The 17,804-nt window shown below is 42.3% G+C and overlaps 1 protein-coding gene across 4 annotated transcripts; it reads right to left on the bottom strand.

The window, feature by feature from the left end:
* Nucleotides 1-399: 399 nt before the first annotated feature.
* map7d2b (MAP7 domain containing 2b) lies at nt 400-17,629 on the bottom strand. Of its 4 annotated transcripts, none has more exons than XM_046834125.1 (17): nt 17,384-17,629; nt 16,700-16,762; nt 16,013-16,176; nt 11,635-11,800; nt 8,853-8,945; nt 7,262-7,357; nt 7,023-7,150; nt 6,528-6,637; nt 6,138-6,361; nt 5,000-5,132; nt 4,710-4,890; nt 4,482-4,586; nt 3,972-4,022; nt 3,780-3,846; nt 3,145-3,325; nt 2,597-2,841; nt 400-1,407 (listed from the first exon to the last, which is right to left on the bottom strand). In XM_046834125.1, the coding sequence occupies exons 1-16, from the start codon at nt 17,406-17,408 to the stop codon at nt 2,613-2,615; spliced, it is 2,016 nt and encodes a 671-aa protein (XP_046690081.1). In that variant the 5' UTR covers nt 17,409-17,629; the 3' UTR covers nt 400-1,407; nt 2,597-2,612. The 4 variants fall into 4 exon arrangements, with proteins under 4 accessions (XP_046690081.1, XP_046690082.1, XP_046690083.1 ...); XM_046834126.1 differs by having other exon boundaries at nt 11,635-11,737; nt 17,384-17,626; XM_046834127.1 differs by lacking the exon at nt 8,853-8,945 and having other exon boundaries at nt 17,384-17,625.
* Between the last annotated feature and the right edge of the window lie 175 nt (nt 17,630-17,804).

Below are 17,804 nucleotides of genomic sequence, written 5' to 3'. Positions count from 1 at the left end.
ACTGATGTAGGTGAGGTGAGGAGGCCTGGGGTACAGTCAGCATTTCAGTTCTTCAATAGCGTTGGAACAGCTTTGGGTCTCCAAGCTTTAATGAAGGTAAAATTTCATGCTACCTATACAACTGTGTGCCTCCAAACTAAAAACAAGGACCACATATGACTGTAAAAGTCAGGTGTCCCTGTAACTTTGGCCATTTATTGTATTTTGTATATAAATAATAGCTGAACAAAAATAAATAAATAAACAGAATATTACTCAGTTGCACTTTGTAAACCTACAATAACAACAAGGGCCAGATATTATCAGTCCGCTGGTCCGTTCTCGGTCCCCCATGTCAGCGACGTGTTTGTATATTTCTGAAACGCACTAAATAAAAAAAATAAAAAAAGGCACGCAAGGTGTGGCTCAATAACTTTTATTGTTATTTCAATATCCCAGGTTCGTCTGCGGTTCCAGAGCATTTGGTTCATGCACCATTTATCACCATGAAGTAACGAATGTTTACATGAGAATGAAACTTGAACCCTTCCCCTCAAACACGACCCACAACGCTCGAGCCTGAAGTGCCATCGAGTTGCTCCTCATCCATATGAGTTCATCGGGACGGTTACACGAGAACATCGTACACATCGCTCACTCAGGACCGCCAGCAAACAGGAACTCATACAAATGCGTTCGCATGCAAAGCTCGGACACACCTCCTTATCATAGAGCACTGTAATAAAGTGAGCCGTTTAACAAGATAACACACATATTTAGCCTATTGAAGAGCTGTAGAGCTGTAGCATTGTGTTCATGTTTTATACACACGGTTTCAGATAGACACGTTGCCCTGCCCCGGCCTGCATAGTTTACATCTGCACAAAGTCATTCCTCCTCCTTCTTTTTCTCCTCCTCAACCTTTTTTTTTTTTAAAGTTATGGAAAAAACATACTATAGTGTTATAACAGCTTTATGCTCGCATGACTTTGCTTACTGAAGAACTGGGAAACCCTGAAACACGTCACACTCAAGACATTTACACACAGTCAGTTTGCTGGTCGTTTGTGCTCTCGCAGCGAAACTGGCACAAGTTGCTACAAGGCTCTACGGTGTGATTTACAGGAATATAAAGATCACTACGGCTGCTGGAGTTGCAATACAGCTGCTTTCCCCAGCGATCACTACGGTGAAATATGTTGAAATGGTATACCTATGAAGAAAAGGCAAAGCTTTGATTTAAATTATTATTATTGTTATTATTATTATTATTAATTCTACATATAACTACTGGATTCGGCGCTCCTTCCATTTTTTTCCCCCCAGGATGCACACAGGGGATTTCACGTGGAGAAGCGTGTAAAGAGCTGGGATAGAGGCACGACAGACCAAACCATTCTTCAACACGGCCAGGACACGACGTATACCCTAAAACAAACAAAACAAAATGATCCAATCAGAAACAGGTACAGAGCGAGGACTGAGATGGCATCATTGAAAACACAGCAGATTAGTTTAGATTCGATCATTAACACAGCGAGGAAATGCAGGTAGCATCGACCCAGAAGTGCAAATAGGAATGTATATACAGAGCTTGGGAAAAGGTGCGTGTTTTATGGTTTTTAAGAAATACATGCATGTTTCTTTTGTTTCTATGCAACAAACAGGGTACTGTAACGCTATAAAGATTTACTTTGACTACAGACAAATATAAAATGTTCCACACTGTCAGCATCCGGACAGTTTATTCCTCCAAACCTTCACCTGAAATACTTTTTGGCTGTTGGTAAAACTTGCCAAAGGTGCTCTTTGTGATTGCTTTATGTGATCCAGTTCATCACCGAGCAGTTCAGGATTTAGGTGCGAGGTCATTCCATTATAGATATCACTCCAGCTCACTGTTCGCTCTTTAAATAACGCTTGCAGAGCCCAGATGTACACTTCGTCCTATTGTCTTGTTGTACGGTGAAGTCGGTTCCAATGAGCCGCAATCCAGACCGAATTGCATTGTGTTGAAGTATGGAATGGGAGCCATGTTGGTTCTGGATTCCTTTCACCAGGAATAAGCCTCCAAACTTCCCTGCTCCAAAACATCCCCAAACCATGCTAAAATGTCCAATAACATTGGTGTCATCAGTCGAGTGTTTAGTCAGTTTAGCCTTCAAACCTGTAAAACCTTTCTTTGCACGTGTCTATAAAAAATGAGCACACTGTATAATTTATTGTTTATCTAAATTTACATAGTGATAACAGAAAGAGAGCGGGCTACTGATGAGAAAAAGGAAAAAAACTCGTATCTCAAATTTGATTTTGTCTCATTGGCAGGTCACATGCTGTATCTTCAAACTAAACATGCAGCATTGAGAGACAAACCGGTGGATTATTTTCAATGGAAAAAAATTTATATACAGTACACACACACACACACACACACACACACAAACACACACACATGACCAGCTGGTCCACCAGAATATTTTTTATATGGTGTACAAAGGGTTTCAGACCCCTGTACTAGACTCAGATTCAATCATTGCCATAATTCATAGAGAATTTACTGAAAGTTTTTTTTATAAATAATTTGAGTCTGAGAAACTTTTCTTGCGTAAATACTGACCTGTTCACCTGCTGCACTACACGGTGAGCTTATCCATGCTCGACCCGAGACTCTGGATGAGCGTCGAGTCAGCTGCGGCGCTGCTGAAGCTCTGGATCAGGTTTTTGTTGCAATCTCCAGCTTTAGAATACGAGGCCTGTGAGGTGAGATGCAGGAGATCCAGTGGTTGAGGGTTCCTCAGTAGGTTCTCTGAGCCCTCGCTGACAGGAGAGTATTCCGGCATCAGCTCATCTCTAGAGACTGGGCTGAAAGAAGCGTTGAACATATCATGAGTAAGGAATAAAACACTGGGGAGCTATATCAATGATGGGATGGTATTTGGCAACACATCCTGAAGCGATTTATTTCTCTTATATCGCAGCAGTTTAGCTATCATGGTGATTAAACGTATCAATAAGATCATTTTGAGATCATAATACCATGTTTGCTGTACAAGTCCCTGTCTATGAGCTATTACTATAGAAACAATGCATTTTTGTACAAACGCGTTAATGTAAACCTCTATCTTCATATGCGTTACCACAGAAACCATCGCAACCACCGCGTACCTCACATCCATGGACTGGACGCCATCGGAAAGATCATCGGCAATGCTCCCCTTAGCTTCCAGAGGCTGAAGGTTTATCACTGCTGAGCCAGCTGTGATGGAGGAGGGAAATTTATTCTTAAACTCGACAAAAGTAGAGATCTCTGAAGATCTGATGGAGGGACCATTCACCGTCCCAGCATCTAAAATAACACCACAGAGAATGTTGGATTAGAAACTTCAAAAGGTTTAATGGCATGTAGGTTGAAATGTTCACAATGCTAGCATGTTAGCAGTGAATCTGCAAAACTCATGAGCTCTTGTTACAAAGAAAGATCAGACCCCGAATCAGACCTCCTCGCTTAGGAAGAAAGAAAAAGTATTTTTACTGTCACATGTGCATTATAGCACAGTGGAATTCTTTCTTTGCACATGTTAGAGTGAGCCATGATACAGCGCCCCTGAAGCAGAAAAGGGTAAGAACCTTGTTCAAGCACCCAACAGTGGCAGCTCGGCAATCCTGGGGCCTGAACCTGCTAATCCAATGCTTATCCAAGCACTATGTCTATGCTATCAATAAAAGCTGCTATAGCATTATAGGTTCTAGTTTGTTTTTCTTTCAAGGTAGGTCTTTCCCAGAATTCTCAGCGCTCTCACCTGCAGACTCGAAGGCAGAGTCTGAGTCGATCACAGAGGAGTTGGACTCATTGAATGTGTCATCCTTCTGTTCAAGCACAAAGGATAAAAATGTGAGTTTCATTCGCAGGTGATGTGTGAGAGAGAGAGAGAGAGAGAGAGAGAGAGAGAGAAAGAGAGAGAGTGTGTGTGTGTGTGTGTGTGTGTGTTTACCTTTGGCTCACTGTCAGTTTTTCTTGTCCTTTTCATGATCTCCTCAATGCGCTATAATGAGTCAGGTTATAAAACACAACAATCAAGATATGAAGTGAAAGTCAAACACTGTCTGTCTGTCTGTCTGTCTGTCTGTCTGTCTGTCTGTCTGTCTGTCTGTCTATCTATCTATCTATCTATCTATCTATCTATCTATCTATCTATCTATCTATCTATCTATTTTTTTCTAATGTAATATGGGTAAATTATTTTATTATTGTAAAATATAACTCCTAGTGTTGTAAACCCTTTTGCCTGACAGTGTATATAGAAGTGTTAGCATGATTTAAAAAAAAACATAAATCATCAATTTTTACTCTAAAAGCAATAAAATATTGTTAAGTACAAAGTAAAGACTCGATTCAGTTGACTGGTAACAGATCGGCTCCTTGAATTAAATGGGTTTTGTGCTCAGTAATGGTGCTCAGTGGGACATTATTTAATGTGTTTGTGCGGTAAAGGAATAAAAACCTTCTTCCTCTGCAGTCTCTCTTGTTCTTCTTGTAGTTTCAGCTGCTCTCTTTCCTGCTGCTTCCTCTCAGCTTCCTTCTGCACCCTCTGGAATGCTTCCTCCCTCTGTCTCACACACACACACACACAAACACACACACACACACACACCGAAGAAAGACACACACTTACATGAACATCCCAACCACACTCTTGCAACAAGGACGAATAAATGACCTTCTAAATGACCTCTCTGTCCAGCTGGTCCTGGAGCTCTTTGAAACGTCTTTCCTTCTGCCGCTTGTCATCTTCCTCTTTCTTCCTGCGCTCTTCCTCTTGCCTCTGTCGCTCCTTTTCTGCCTGCTGAGCCGCCTGCTCCTGGCGCTTCTGCTCCTCCTCCTGCTTCCTCTGGAGCTCCTCAGCTTTCAGCCTAAACCAAGATGAGAATTGAAGTTGTCATTAAGTGGCAACGAGTTGCTTCACCTTCTGACCAATCAGAATGGAGCATTCAGTGAGGTAAAGTTGGATATCATCTGTACCTCTCTTCCTCCATTCGCTGTTTCTCCTCCAGCTCCTTCTGCACTCGGGCTAGACGTCGTTTCTCAGACAGGAGTCTGGAAGCCTCCTCAGCATCTGTGGTTCCAGCTTTTCCAGTCGGAGTCACCGGAGACTCTGAAATAGTAATAAAACATCACAAACATCACACGTCCACCATGCGATGGAAAAGAACAAGAAACACTAAAAATAGGAATAAATTTATAGGAATGAACTTTATAAAGGTTAAATATAATTTTTGAGATCTACTGTAGAAGGAGATGTGGATTAGGGAGTAACGATCCACGTATTCGAGTTCAAGTGCACGTTTATTTCTATAGCGCTTTTCACAATGGACATCGTCTCAAAGCATTTTTACAGAGTTTAAACATTATAGAACAAATAGTTTAAATATAAGTAAATGATGTGTATTTATTTCCAATGAGCAGCCTGGGGCAACGGTGGCAGGGGAAAAACTCGCTTAGATGGTATGAGGAAGAAACCTCGAGAGGAACCGGACTCACTGACCAATGCAACCCTTTATACATGCGGAACATAAAGAGTTCTCCTTTACAAATTACACTAAAAAGGAGAAAATCCTGACAATTCTGCATATCGAAGGAGGGAATGAAAGAAGGATGGAAGGAATTTGTTAAAGTATGCTGAAATGAGTAGAACAGATAAGTATAACATCTTTAAAAAATGTAATATTAAATGTAAACACACACACACACACACACACACACACACCTGTATTACTGAAATGGAGTCTAACAATGTAAACAATAAAATTTGATATAAATAACTCGATTTAATATAGTCAATATAATAAAAAGTGTATTAAAAAAGTGTATTCTGTTGATGTTCACAAATGTTAATAATAATAAACTACGTAGAATAAAAAGTGAAAAGTAATGTCACGTTTTGCATTGAAACTGTACCGTAATAGAAGTGAACCGTGAAGTTTTTGTATAGTTACACCCCTAATACACACACAGCTGAAGTCTAATTAACAACAGCAGTCATTTGCACTACTGATGTCACCACAACATCCTGAAAGAAAAATCGTCCTATATCATTCATATAAAAGTGTTCAGAATCATCTGATCCTGTCCATCAATATTCCACCAGTCAGCATCTGACCTGCATTATTTCCAAGTTCTCTGCTTGTAGATTTAGGGATCTTCTCGGTCCTTGATGTTTTCCTGTCCAGAGTGCTTGAGTTTCTACTCTCCACTACTTTCTCTTCTGTGTCCAGCCTCTTGTTGCTGTCTGCACCCGGGGTCACGGCTCGGTGCCTCATCGGTGAAGTGGGGTACTGCCCAGGAGAACATGGAGACTGGATGCGGCTCTTACATGACTTGGATCTGCATTAGAGCATGAAAGTGAGAGGTTTCTGAATTCTGAGTAGAATTTAGAATTATGAGTAGAATCTGAATTCACACTCTCCTGGAGCTTTTCCTGCGTAATTATTCAGGACTGAGTCTAAATACAGCGAAATGTGTGTGAAGAGATATATATTAGATCTGAAACCTTTTGGGTGTGCTGGGCTTCTTGTTGCCAGACGAGCTCTTGGTGGGCGTCATGGGAGATTCGAGCCGCTTTGTCGAGGACTCGGTGATCACGCCGACATACTTCTCTGTCTGTGAATGACAAATATGAATGAGGACAAAAATATTAAATATAAATATTGATATCACATGAACACCCTAATCATTTGCACTTCCATAAAACTATTCCTAAGCCTCTTCCTGGCTTTGGTGGATGATATCACCTGGATACTACAGTATCTTTAAAACTGTGAAAATCTAATAAAGAAATAAGTTGAATCCTGCGCAAAGATGCGGCAGCTTGCGGTTCTGGAAAAAAGCTCAGATGGAGGGAAGACTGAGATCAGAGCGATGCAGTTGCTAGGAGACCGTCTCCTCGGTGGTATGGACTCTACAGTTTTTTCCCACTGAATGCTATGAATTTTAATATCTGAGCTGTGCAAGCTAAAAAAAATACTGAGGCGCAAACAGGGCTGACCTGAGGGGTTTTCGGGGTCGTGGAAGCCCCTTGAGGTTCCTCCAATGGTCCTGATGTGGAGCTGGTCTTCCTGCGCTCGGCTCTGTTCGGCGAGGCTTTATACGGGGACCTGTGGGGGCTGGGCGAGGCTAAACGAGGACAAAGGCAAGACGGCGGAGGGTCAGAGGTCATAGAGGCATTACATGACAGGAGGACAGAATTATAAGGGATGTTTGGGAAGTGGAATGAATCACACTTGCCTCTCCCTGTTGTTGGTGCAAAAGCAGATGTTGAGTTAGAAGAGGACAGGCGGCTGATCAGTTCCAGCTCTGGACAATCCGGAGGGATCATGAAGTCTGAATAGAGAGAGAGAGAGAGAGAGAGAGAGAGAGAGAGAGAGAGAGAGAGAGAGAGACAATTGAAATGCTCTTGGATTATGATATGTCATTCTTGTCAATACATGAACCATATTAAATACAGTTGCGAGCAAATGTTTGTATTCCCTTAAGACCACATGACAAAGATGAAGAACTGTAATTAAAACCATGTAAAAGAATGGTCCTCTGTGTGACGTGCATCTTACTGCACATGGACTGCTATTCAAGCTTTCCCAAACAGGAATTTCTATCTATGTGAAAAAATAATGCATGCCAATTACCAGTTGCCTAATTAAAAGAAAACCGCACATCTGGCAACACTCATTACAATTATTTATTCCTCCGTCAGCTCTGATTGGCTGCTCAAAACCAGAGACGGGAGGAAATAAAATGAGTGTTGAGAGTTTCAGCAGTAACAGTCAATGTGCAGTTTTAATCACAGCCACTTCAACTACACCATCACTTTCTGTAAATGAATCACATGAATATCAGTGTTAATTAGGTGATAACGGGCTTTTAGTTCGGTGCACATGTGTACCGAATCCAAACATGGTTATAATCTGAGTTCACTCATGAACATATTAAGTGGCGGACCACAAGTTTGTTTAGTCTCCGCCTCTCACTTTGTCAGCAGTGTCACTGGAATTTTTTATTTATTATTATTAAAATGAATATTCTATATTATTATAATTATATTTATATTACCCGAATGGGGTCTAACAAATGTCAACCATTTAATTACATTTTTCCATTTATTTACATTTGTATCTATTAAATTTGGCCCAATTTAATTGCATTTTTTTTTATAGAATTTGATTTATTCTATTTTATTTTTTATAAATGTTATTTTATTGAAATTTGTTTAAAAAATTTAAACTGTTGATGTTTATAATAATATGGTGTTAATAATAATAATAATAATAAACTGCTTTAATAAAATGACAAGCAATTTTATGTTTTGAATTACACCCCCCCCCTCCCCCACTGTACCTTACTGTACTTTTGTACTGTTACTGCTGTGAAAAAAAAAAAACAAAAAAAAACAAATCCACCCTCCACCCCCTTCATCTCTTCATCCCTAAGCACTGCATGAGCACTGCAGCTGATCTCAGTTCCACATCCTGCACATCCGCCCTTCACTACTGAGGGACCAGGATACGGATCTGCCTCTGGCTACGTGTGCTTTGTCCTAATGATTAATTTCATTCGATGAATTTTAATTCCAAACAATGTCATAGTGGCACACGGTCCACGTTTCCCAGCCGAGGCAGGGGAAAAGTGCACGGGTGTGAGCTATACATCAAAAAAACTGAAAACCGATTAACACCACACCTCAAAAGAGGCAAAAAACGCAATACAGCATGACATCAGACACACCATGTGACCAGGCAAACACACACACACACACACACACAAATACAATGTGGCTTGACCGCAAAAAAGGACGAGACGCAAAGCAGCTGGAGATTAGTACCGGCTTTGGATTGGTTGGCAGGCAGGAGAGAAGAAGGCTCATTGGTTAGGATGTAGGAAGCAGCAGGAGAGGGCGGGGCAATCTTAGGATCACCTATGCAGCAGGTCATGCAGAGCAGAAGAAAGCACAGGTTTATGAGTTCACATACGCACACGTGATTTTAGTTTAATGTCACAATAAAATGGGGAAGGTGGTTGCTTAGTGGTTAACGAATTATACTTTAGATCCGAAGATTCAAATCCAAACCACACCAAGCTGCCACTCCTGGGCCCCTGAGCAAGGCCCTTAGCCCTCAACTGCTGTAGGAATGATAATCATCATCCTTTTTGTTGTTGCTTTTAAAACTCTTTGTATTTTCAGTGCACACCACCACCATCATACAGCAAATTAGAAACATGAACTCAAAAAAGGGGAGGTCCTTATACTCATCACGCGCTTGCTGCTGATTGGACACTGCATATGACTATCCCAAAGAAATAAATACACCTTTTAGACTGTTAGTCTAAATCACTTATAACAAAGAAATACAAACTATTAATAAGTTAATTATTTATTTCATCCAAATAACTCACCTTTCTTTCACGGTTCATCGATAAACACAAGAGTGAACAGAGGGATCGGTTACTGCTCATCATTGCTGGTTATACCTCAGACGGACACATGGCGCAGCCAATCAGCAACAAGCATGTGCTCTTCAATAAGGACCGCCCCCTTTCCATTTCGGGTTAATGCTAATACGCTTTGTGTTTTCAGCTTTACTGATGCAGTGTTGCTTTGTTAATGGATTTATAGACGTAGGTCCAGTGGATATAAAAAGTAAACACACCCCTGCAGGTTTTCTGACAGGGTCAATCGTGGCAGATCTTTTTTTTCTGTGGTATAACAAGATTCAAGAAAAAAACATATGTAATGTAACCAAACCAAATAAACTTGTAACTAGTTGCTGTGAAAAAAACTCGTAACACAGAGCTCGAGATTTTTGTATAAGAGTCGACCAACAGCCGGTTTTGCTGATTTCAGTTCACTGTTAATGGCGAAAATGTTCCAGATTCTCCTATACACAGCCCTCTGGTTGGATCTATGGGCCATTCCATATCAGTTCTTTCTCTGACGTTGCTCCTTTGTTGGATTTACGCTTTGCAGCCTACGGGTTTTCCTTCAATCTTCAGATAACGAAAAGGCGCTCTGTACTATAATGCTGCCACCACCATGCTTCAACATGTGTACGCCAGCCGGGTTATGTGCTGTCTCATTTTTGTGAAGAACACATCTTTTTTCCAAGAAGTTCTATCAATCCATAACACCATTTGGGTGAATCGGGTGGGCTTGAATGGTTTTGAGGATTTTTCCTTGAAAAGCGTCCATCTATCCACCATAGCCCAAAAAAACACAAAAAATACAACAGATTGCTGTCACATGTCACTGTCACATGTTCCTGCAGTTCCGTTAACAGGTCCCTTGGGAGCGTCAGTGATATTTTCCTGGTCTTTTCCTTTTCAATTATGGAGGGTGTCACCATGGTGCACCAATTCTCTTGTCCATGACGGTTTTTATTGTTTACTATTGTATGGTTTGGAAATCGCATCTGTCCTGGGATCCTGTACGTGCTTCGTGTGCGACTGGATCAAAGCAAGAAACTGTGGAGAAAGTCATACGGAAACAGCTGCTTTTTTTGGGGGGGTTGATCAGAATCAGTTTGTTGATGTGAAGCGTACGATGGTTACTTTGGAACAGGAGCAGTTCAATTAAAGCGCAGTCACCTAAAAGGGCGTGGAACATTTTTTCTTCTCTTTCTTGAATCTTGTTACGTAAAATAAAGCTAAAAAAAAAACAGATCTGAGGTGATTTATCTCGTGTACTGCGGTTTTATCAGGGGCGTGTGCTCGGAGACATGGAGTCAGGATGTTTTAGGTCAGGCCCACAGACACGCTTTAGGAGTCAGGAATCTTTCGTTGAGTTCACATACGTTATAACGTTCTGACAGAAGAACGACTGGACGGGCCTCCGAATTGCTGTGTAATGCTTCAGAAATGACACAGCGATTAAATGGTAATACGGCTCGTCAGCAAAACGACTGCGTTCCAAAAACTAGAGGTTTTTTTCAGTCAAGCTGGAAGGGAATATGATCTGCACTGGGGGGTAGGAAGAGGAGGTGGAGGAAGAGGAGGAGGAGGAACAATAATCCTGATGGTGAGCTCAGGTTATCTCAGAGCAGCAGCTTTTTAGTTTTCTAGAAACGACCACAACCCAACATGGATCAATGTATCTCTCTTTCTATGCTTATTTGATTACACCGGATTGACTGGCGCATCGTGTGGACCTTCATGGGTCTCTCGTACTGAGTGAATTATTGATGTCATTATGAATGCACCATAGAGTCCGGATGGTGCTGCTGTCGCTGTGTTATGGGGTTTATCTGGGGTTGATCAGGACGGCTGGAGTAAAAGGAGCGATGAGGGAGAAATAGGGATTGCATTCGTAGCGAAAGGTCAGACAGTAATATATAGAAGGAGGGGGATGTTTTTAGAAGCGACGCCAGGGATATACAGCATCCAGATCACTGTGAATAGCTAATAACCTTCATAGATATCAGTGACACGTACAGACGCCACCTTTTTTTGCCGAGCTGCATCACTTCTAACGCTGCTGCAGTTTGTTAGGTAACACCCATAACGGCTTGTTCAAAACCCCCAAAATCCACCCCTGCATTGCAGCCTACACACCCTGTGTTACATGCTCTCATCTTCCTCCTCCTCCCCCGGGATACGGAACGCAGACTCACCCTCGCAGGATCGTGGCAGGCCGCCCCACGTCCAGCGTTTGTGTCTCTGCTCCAGCGGTGAGCCGCGGTCCTCCGAGCGCCGCATCAGCGCCTCCAGGTGCTCCTGCTCATTGCGTTCCAAAACAGGGAAGACCAGATTCTCTCTGACTGAACTGTCACTGCGGTGCTGTGAGGACGGAGATAAGGCCGGCTGATGATCCATGCCGACCGTCTCCCACCCTCACGCTCTCACACACACACACTCACACACACACACTCGCTCGAGATAAACACCCTCTCTCCCTTACTGACTGCTTTAGAATAACAAGGATGGGCCTTGCCCTATGAGTGTGTGTGTGAATGTGTGTGTGTGTGTGTTTGTGTGTCGTCACTCTCTCTCTCAATCTCTCTTCCTCTCTCTCTCCCTCTCTCAGGTGATGGAGTGTGTATCAAGCAGCACAGCTACACAGAAATGAGCGCAGCATTCAAACCCCGCCCCAACCCCTCCCTTTATCCCCCAAAGGCACCCGGCTGTTCAAACACACACACACACACACACACACACACAGTGTAGCCATGGCAATGATACAGGTCACATCAGTGGTATTGAAATCTCTCTCTCTCTCTCTCTCTCTCTCAGGTGATGGAGTGTGTATCAAGCAGCACAGCTACACAGAAATGAGCGCAGCATTCAAACCCCGCCCCAACCCCTCCCTTTATCCCCCAAAGGCACCCGGCTGTTCAAACACACACACACACACACACACACACACAGTGTAGCCATGGCAATGATACAGGTCACATCAGTGGTATTGGGAAATCTCTCTCTCTCAACCTCTCTCTCTCTCTCTCTCTCTCTCTCTCTCTCTTTTTGTCTTTCAACCTTTCTTAGCTTTTCTCTCTCTCTCAACCTATCTCTCTTTTTTCAACATCTATCTCTTATTCTCTCATGATTTTATGGATGATTGTAATTAAATCACTCTCTGATTTTTGTCTCTTGCTCGTGTGTATGCATTTAAAGTGCCACAGGTTTCAGATATGGCTTTATTCCGATGCCTCCGCAGAAGAAGTGAAATCAATGGAAAAGCAGTTCACTGGCCAACAACAAAGTCATCTAAAGTAAGATTTTACACACACACAGCATTAAAACCCCGACCTGAAGCAAGCACATCAATCCACCATCAATCCACCAGCACGGATCGTTACAGTGACACTGGCTGAAGCCTGTATGACGTAGAACGGAGCGACTGAAGTCTTTCTAATCGAATTGTTACCTTTAGAAATTCCTTGTTCATAAATCATACACAGGGCGTAAGTGCTAACTGTGATTTATGCACCCATCAGGGTGCGATGGATTTCCGGAACGATGAGGTCATCGTGCGAAGCCGGAGTGACAGATCAATAACGCGGGGGATGGTCATACAAAGTGTTCAACCAATACACACAAAGATTCACCTTAAGCTCCACCCCTTTCTGTAAGCATGTATTACTATACAATGCATACTATTGTATTCCAACATTGCACCATCTAACACCAAACATACCACCATACACTGATCAGGCATAACATTATGAGATTATTACATTATAAGTGGTGACGTGAAGAACACTGATGATCTCTTCATCATGGCACCTGTTGGTGGGTGGATTTATTTATTAGGCAGCAAATGAACATTTTTTCCTCAAAGTTGACGTGTTGAAAGCAGGAAAAATGGGTGAGCGTAAAGGTTTGAGAGAAATTGTGGCGTCTAGACGACTGGGTCAGAACATCTCTGGTCTAAAGTGCTCAGTATCTATCAAAAGTGCTCCAAGGAAGGAACAGTGGTGAACCGGTGACTGTGCATGGCCAAGGCCGATGGGAGCGAAGGCTGGTCCGTGTGGTCCGATCCAACAGACGAGCTTCTGTAGCTCAAAGTGCTAAAGAGTTAATGCTGTTAATAATCAGGGATAAACACTATATTAGGCAGGTGGTCATAATGTTAGGCTTGATTGGTGCACATGCTACTATTTAAAGGTGCGGTCTGTAACATTTTAAAGTGTTTCTGGATCTGTATTAATATACCTTCAAAAGATATTTTGCGCTACATCACAGAACAGCGCTACATCACACAACTCAGAGCTACATAACACAACAGAGCTACATAAGACAACACAGAGCTACATCACAGAACACAGAATAAAAGAACACAGAGCTACATCACACAACACAGAGCTACATAAGACAACACAGAGCTACATCACAGAACACAGAATAAAAGAACACAGAGCTACATCACACAACACAGAGCTACATAAGACAACACAGAGCTACATCACAAAACACAGAGCTACATAACAGAACACAGAGCTACATAACAGAACACAGAGCTACATAACAGAACACAGAGCTACATCACAAAACACAGAGCTACATACACAACACAGAGCTACATCACAGAACAGCTACATCACACAACTCAGAGCTACATAACACAACAGAGCTACATAAGACAACACAGAGCTACATCACAGAACACAGAATAAAAGAACACAGAGCTACATCACACAACACAGAGCTACATAAGACAACACAGAGCTACATCACAGAACACAGAATAAAAGAACACAGAGCTACATCACACAACACAGAGCTACATAAGACAACACAGAGCTACATCACAAACACAGAGCTACATAACAGAACACAGAGCTACATAACAGAACACAGAGCTACATAACAGAACACAGAGCTACATCACAAAACACAGAGCTACATAACACAACCCAGAATTACAACACACAACACAGAGCTACATAACAGAACACAGAATTATAACACACAACACAGAGCTACATAACACAACACAGAGCTACATCACACAACACAGAGCTACATAACACAACACAGAATTACATAACACAACACAGAGCTACATAACACAACATAGAGCTACATAACACAACACAGAGCTACATAACACAGAGCTACATAACACAGAGCTACATAACACAACACAGAGCTACATAACACAACACAGAGCTACATCACACAACACAGAGCTACATAAGACAACACAGAGCTACATAACACAACACAGAGCTACATCACACAACACAGAGCTACATAACACAACACAGAGCTACATAAGACAACACAGAGCTACATAACACAACACAGAGCTACATCACACAACACAGAGCTACATAACACAACAGAGCTACATCACACAACACAGAGCTACATAACACAACACAGAGCTACATAAGACAACACAGAGCTACATAACACAACACAGAGCTACATAACACAACACAGAGCTACATCACAACACAGAGCTACATCACACAACACAGAGCTACATAACACAGCACAGAGCTACATAACACAACACAGAGCTACATCACACAACACGGAGCTACATAAGACAACACAGAGCTACATAACACAACACAGAGCTACATAACAACACAGAGCTACATAACACAACACAGAGCTACATCACAAAACACAGAGCTACATCACACAACACAGAGCTACATAACACAACACAGAATTACATCACACAACACAGAGCTACATCACACAACACAGAGCTACATAACACAACACAGAGCTACATCACACAACACAGAGCTACATAACACAACACAGAGCTACATAACACAACACAGAATTACATCACACAACACAGAGCTACATAACAGAACACAGAGCTACAACACAGAACACAGAGCTACATAACAGAACACAGAATTACAAAACACAACACAGAGCTACATCACAAAACACAGAGCTACATACACACAGAGCTACATAACACAACACAGAGCTACATCACAAAACACAGAGCTACATAACACACACAGAGCTACATAACACAACACAGAGCTACATCACACAACACAGAGCTACATAAGACAACACAGAGCTACATAACACAACACAGAGCTACATAACACAACACAGAGCTACATCACAAAACACAGAGCTACATAACACACACAGAGCTACATAACACAACACAGAGCTACATCACAACACAGAGCTACATAACACAACACAGAGCTACATAACACAACACAGAGCTACATCACACAACACAGAGCTCCATCACAGAACACAGAGCTACATCACACAACACAGAGCTCTGTAGCTTTTACCTATCAGCTTTTTAACAAGTGGAGGCTCTGAGTGCTGTTAGCAGCTCTGTCCATTATATTAGTCATAACTATTTCACTGCCATGTTATAAAACTCGAGGCTTTACCTCTCGAGATCTACCGAGAAGATCCACCGATATCCTTCTGACCTGGAACCGAGTCTCAACTCGCACCACACGACTCAGGAGCCCCAGCTTTAAAGCGGGCTTAGACAAACAGATAAATGAAGAAAATGAAGAAGAGCAATGAGAGGACACTGACCTTCTCATCCTCACCACGCTGCCTCCTCTTCTGTTCCACAGCAGCTCGGCGAAGCTCCTCTTTCTGCCGCTGCTCCTCCAGGCGCCGAGCTCGCTCCTCCAGCGAGCGCTCATACTGCCTCCGGGAGCGCTGCTCCTTCTCCCACAGCTCCTTCTCTCGAGATGCTGTGAATAGAAACAACTCTGCGTTTCATCACGATTCCTTCCATACGCTCGTAGTGCTGCTCTAGGATGATGTTTGCAAGCTGATCCCTTGGAGGTTCATGGAGTGAGGAGCAGAACCAGGTCTCAACCAACACTTTAAAAATTGTACTTCATGAACTGTTACTGCACTCTGAGTTCTGATGAGACAGAACCTAATTCAGCTGTGGTGAAGTAGACTAACACATCCCAAATAATATTTCCCATCAGGGTAGGAGAAGCAGAAAGATGTGATGTCATGATGTCATGAAGAACTTCAAATCAGAGGATTGGATCATCAAGCGAATTGATCTGCACTCATAGAAATGTTTCAGTAACTTAATCACTCTGTACAACCGTGTTGAGCAGAAAAGCATCTCAACACATGAATCCTTCTGGAAAACAAGTGGCACCAGCAGAAGATCACAACATCCTCGGCTCCTGACAGCCAGGAACTAAACGTTCTCTCCTCCATCAACTCCAAGGATTTTTTTTTTACTGAACATACCTTGAGTCCGCTCGCTCTCCTCTCTTTTCTCTCGGGCTAATCTCGCTCGGTCTTTGGTCAAACCTTTGAAAAGAAGATGAGGTGCGAATGAGGAGAAAGAACTCACGTTCACACGTAAACGGATTCATCACACGTGCATGCACATTGAAATCAGGCTTCTTGGTTTGTGTTCTATTGTTGTGCAGATGAGCACAGAAAAAATCTCATTCTTCTCAATTCAAAAGCCCGTCCCCACGCACTAGAGGGGCAATCATTGGAGAAAGGTATTCCTCCATCTTGGAGATGGAGATCACCTTTTTTTTTTTTGAAGACGGAAGAATTTTGATATATTGGACATATTCTGGGAATCTTAAGGTTGTAAATTAAAGCATCAATGTGCAGGTTGATGCATTAAAAATAATGATTTGATGTTTTAGATCAATCATCCACCATGCCAGATTTCTGTTGATCTTGTCTTCATCTAGAACACACATCATTATTATAATCTGTTCTTGTATAGTGAGAATACAATTTACACATTTCCAGCAGTGATTTCTGTGCAGATGTTTGGAATTATTTCATGTCTACAGAAAAACCTCTGCTGTCCTTCTGTTACACTCCTACCAGCCATAAAGGTGAGGTTCCTCCTCAAGCCTTCAGTTGAGGAATTCTATCCGTGGACTTAACGATATTAAAGCCACTTACTTGACTTCTCCACAATTGCAGCCATCTCCACTTCTTCTTCTTCCTTCAAGAAATAATGCTCAAAGAAATAATCACAGATGATCAGGATACACGCAGAATGAGGAATATCTACACCACATGATATGAAGTCAAGAATCGAACGATGAAATGACAGACGCGTCCCTTTTCTCTCTTTTTTCCCCCTTTTCCTTTTTCCAATCCATCTATTTTGTACGGCAGCCAATGAGGGACGCGCGCGTCCGCGCAAGGCGAGGCAATTACGTCATACCGGGACGAACGCGGGTTCGACCGATGGTAGTCATGGCAACCGGTCTCTCTGTCGCAGCTTCCATCCGTTCAACACGAAGATGGATTTGTGCGCGTGCATGTACATTTGATGTACATTTTCCGCGTTCACGTGTGCACGCCGACGGTTTTTGAC

The sequence above is a fragment of the Silurus meridionalis genome, chromosome 21 (genome assembly GCF_014805685.1).
Source record: "Silurus meridionalis isolate SWU-2019-XX chromosome 21, ASM1480568v1, whole genome shotgun sequence".
NCBI classification, from domain to species: domain Eukaryota; kingdom Metazoa; phylum Chordata; class Actinopteri; order Siluriformes; family Siluridae; genus Silurus; species Silurus meridionalis.
The sequence above is the reverse complement of the archived record's forward strand: the minus strand, read 5'-3'. Positions and strand labels throughout refer to the sequence as shown.

Excerpts from the sequence above, each read along its gene's own strand:
- map7d2b (XM_046834125.1), bottom strand. The coding sequence starts at position 17,408 with ATGGCTGCAATTGTGGAGAAGTCAA. Across the intron at positions 11,801-16,012 it reads AGCGTGGTGAGGATGAGAAG|CACCGCAGTGACAGTTCAGT; the intron begins GTCAGTGTCCTC and ends CCGTCCTCACAG. Across the intron at positions 3,326-3,779 it reads CTCTGCCTTCGAGTCTGCAG|ATGCTGGGACGGTGAATGGT; the intron begins GTGAGAGCGCTG and ends GTGTTATTTTAG.